The sequence below is a fragment of the Mastacembelus armatus genome, chromosome 17 (genome assembly GCF_900324485.2).
Source record: "Mastacembelus armatus chromosome 17, fMasArm1.2, whole genome shotgun sequence".
Classification (NCBI taxonomy): domain Eukaryota; kingdom Metazoa; phylum Chordata; class Actinopteri; order Synbranchiformes; family Mastacembelidae; genus Mastacembelus; species Mastacembelus armatus.
In genome coordinates, this window is record NC_046649.1 from 23039692 (window position 1) to 23042466 (window position 2775).

Genomic DNA, 2775 nt, shown 5'->3' on the forward strand with positions numbered 1-2775 from the left:
CCCCCCCCCCGTCAAGGTGCAGATGATATCGTGGGAAGCCCCCCACACCCTACATCGCTGGTCATCTGCACACAACTAGTTTTGCTTGTCTTAAAACCAAAGGAAAGTCGTTTATAAAAAAAAAAAAAAGATTAATGGACCAAAACTGGTTCCCAGAGGAACGCCACAGTTCACAGACACTATCACACAAAATACCATTAAAGAAAACCCTTTGTGATCTACTTTTTAAATAATGTTTGACCCAGGCAACTGCAGATGGTTTCAAACCATAAAACTTGTTTTTCAAGTACTAGCTTGTGACTGATAACATCCAATACTGATATGAAATCTATCAAAATGGCCCCAATGTCTCCAGAATATTAATATGATACAATAGTGCATTCTGAACAATTTGTTTTGTGCCCTGTTGAAATATTTGTCAACTGTATATTTCAGTGTTATCTGAACCCTCAGGTCAGATATAAACCTGCTGTTTATGTATGTCTCTAACAACAAACTGGACCAACTGGACTCATTTAAACTTATTTGTCTTCATTTTTCAATCCCCAGTTTTATTGATGGATGAAACAATAACTTCTAGTAAAATTACAGACAGTAAATTAAACGTTTTGCATTCTCAGTTTGTTTGGAAAACAAGGCTGAAGTAAAACAGAAAGCAGAGATCATAGTGTGACCCACAGTGTCTGATTAATGTGAGACCACAAACTATTCATGAAACTAAATCAATGAGCTGATTGAGCTGTTTTAATCCTGTAGCTTCTATTTGACTTTACAAATCTCAGCACTGCCTCCAACATTAAACAAATTGGAAAGGTAGAGTCCAGCATAGAGAGGCTGAGTGAATGTGGTCTGGACTCTGTGGAGGAGAGTCATGGTTTTAGAGATGCTGTAGAAGGACAGAATACCTGCTCTGTGATCCAGGTACACTCCTACTCTGGAGGACTGAGGACCTGTCACTGGAGTGATGATGTTGTTGTGCCAAAAGTCATAATTATCTTCTCCACAATCTAATGCCCAAGATTTGTCATTGAATCCAAATCCACATTCATTCGAGATCCCTTCTTTACTGATATTCTTGTATGTGACTGCTACATAAACTCCTGTCCCGCTCCACTCCACCTCCCAGTAACAACGTCCAGTCAGACTCTCTCTACTCAGGACCTGACACCATCCAGTGAATCTGTCTGGGTGTCTGGAATAAGACTGATGTTGACTCATTACTGTTGCTTTTCTGTTCCCTTTAGATACTAACAGCCATGTGTTTGCTGTGTTTGGATCCAGTGTGATTTCCTGTGAATATTGTAAGAATCCAGCTCTGGTCTTGGGCTCTGGTTGTGACAGTAAAACATCCACTTCAGTCAGAGCCCGTGAGATGTTTGTCCATTTCTCCCTCAGAATGTCCTGTAGTGTATCTCTGAGCTCTGACACAGCTGCTGTCACGTCCTTAAAGTCTCTCAGAGGACGGATATTGATGCTGGATGAGTCTGTAGGTTCACTGAGAGCTGACACTGAGGGGTAGTTCTGTAGAAACTGGGTGTGATCCTGTGTGTGTGAGAGCTGCTTCAGATCAGCGTCTTTCCTCTTCAGCTCAGTGATCTCCTGCTCCAGCTTCTTCTGAAGCTCTTTGACTCGACTCACTTCAGTTTCCTGCTGGGATCTGATCTGCTGCTTCACATTAGAGCGTCTTTTCTCCAGTAGACGGATCAGCTCAGTGAAGATCTTCTCACTGTCCTTCACTGCTTTATCAGCAGAGCCATTGATGGTCTCCAGCTCCTGCTGAAGCACCTTCACATCTTTCTCTCTGTCCTGGATTCTCTGCTGGATTTTCTGTCGACTCCCCTCGAGCTCTCTCTGCCTCTCAGTCCTTTCTGCTGCAGCTGAGACTGTGTCGTGACCTTTATGTTCCTCCACAGGGCAGAGATAACAGATACACTGCTGATCAGTGCGGCAGAACATCTTCATCACCTCATCATGACGAGAGCAGATGTTGTCCTGGAGCTTCTTGCAGGGCTCCACCAGCTTGTGTCTCTTTAACTGAGCTACATCATAATGAGGCTGGAGGTGTTTCTCACAGTAAGACACCAGACACAACAGACAGGACTTGAGGGCTTTCAGTTTTCTCCCAGTGCAGACATCACAGGCCACATCTTCAGGTCCAGCATAGCAGTGATCAGCAGGAGCAGCTTGGAGTCCAGTCTTCTTCAGCTGCTCCACTAAAGCTGCTAACATGGTGTTTTTCACCAGGACAGGCCTCGGTGTGAAGGTCTGCCTACACTGAGGGCAGCTGTAGATATTCTTCTCATTCTCTTCATTCCAATAAGTTTTAATACAGGTCATGCAGTAGCTGTGTCCACAGGGAACAGTCACCGGATCCTTCAGTAGATCCAGACAGATCGAACAAGAAAAGGTTTCCTGGTCCAGCTGAGCTCCTTTCTGTGCCATTTCACCTCTCAGTGGTAATGACTGTGTGACTTTGTTAGAAGTGAAACTAGTTTGAGCTGTTATCTAAACATCAGGTGTTTGTACAGTGAATGTGGTCTGTCAGCTCCTGCACCTCCCCTCATGTTGGTTACACACATCATCAAACTGTAGATCTGAAGGGGAGGGAACAAGGAAATACGTGGACAGACTGGAGCTGCTGTGTGTGAAAGCAGAGGGAGGGTTATCAGGCTGAGCCTCATTTCAGGAAGACCGTGATACTGCTTATTTAACCCTTGAATTCCCAATTAAATACACTGGTCAGTTGTTCATTTAGGGATCATGTCGTCCTCAGTT

The 2775-nt window shown here is 44.2% G+C and overlaps 1 protein-coding gene across 1 annotated transcript; it reads right to left on the reverse strand.

Moving 5' to 3' along the window:
- Positions 1 to 550: 550 nt before the first annotated feature.
- Positions 551 to 2501, reverse strand: LOC113134595 (tripartite motif-containing protein 16-like). The gene has a single exon (XM_026314048.2). The coding sequence runs from the start codon at positions 2440 to 2442 to the stop codon at positions 760 to 762; it is 1683 nt and encodes a 560-aa protein (XP_026169833.1). The 5' UTR covers positions 2443 to 2501; the 3' UTR covers positions 551 to 759.
- Positions 2502 to 2775: the final 274 nt, after the last annotated feature.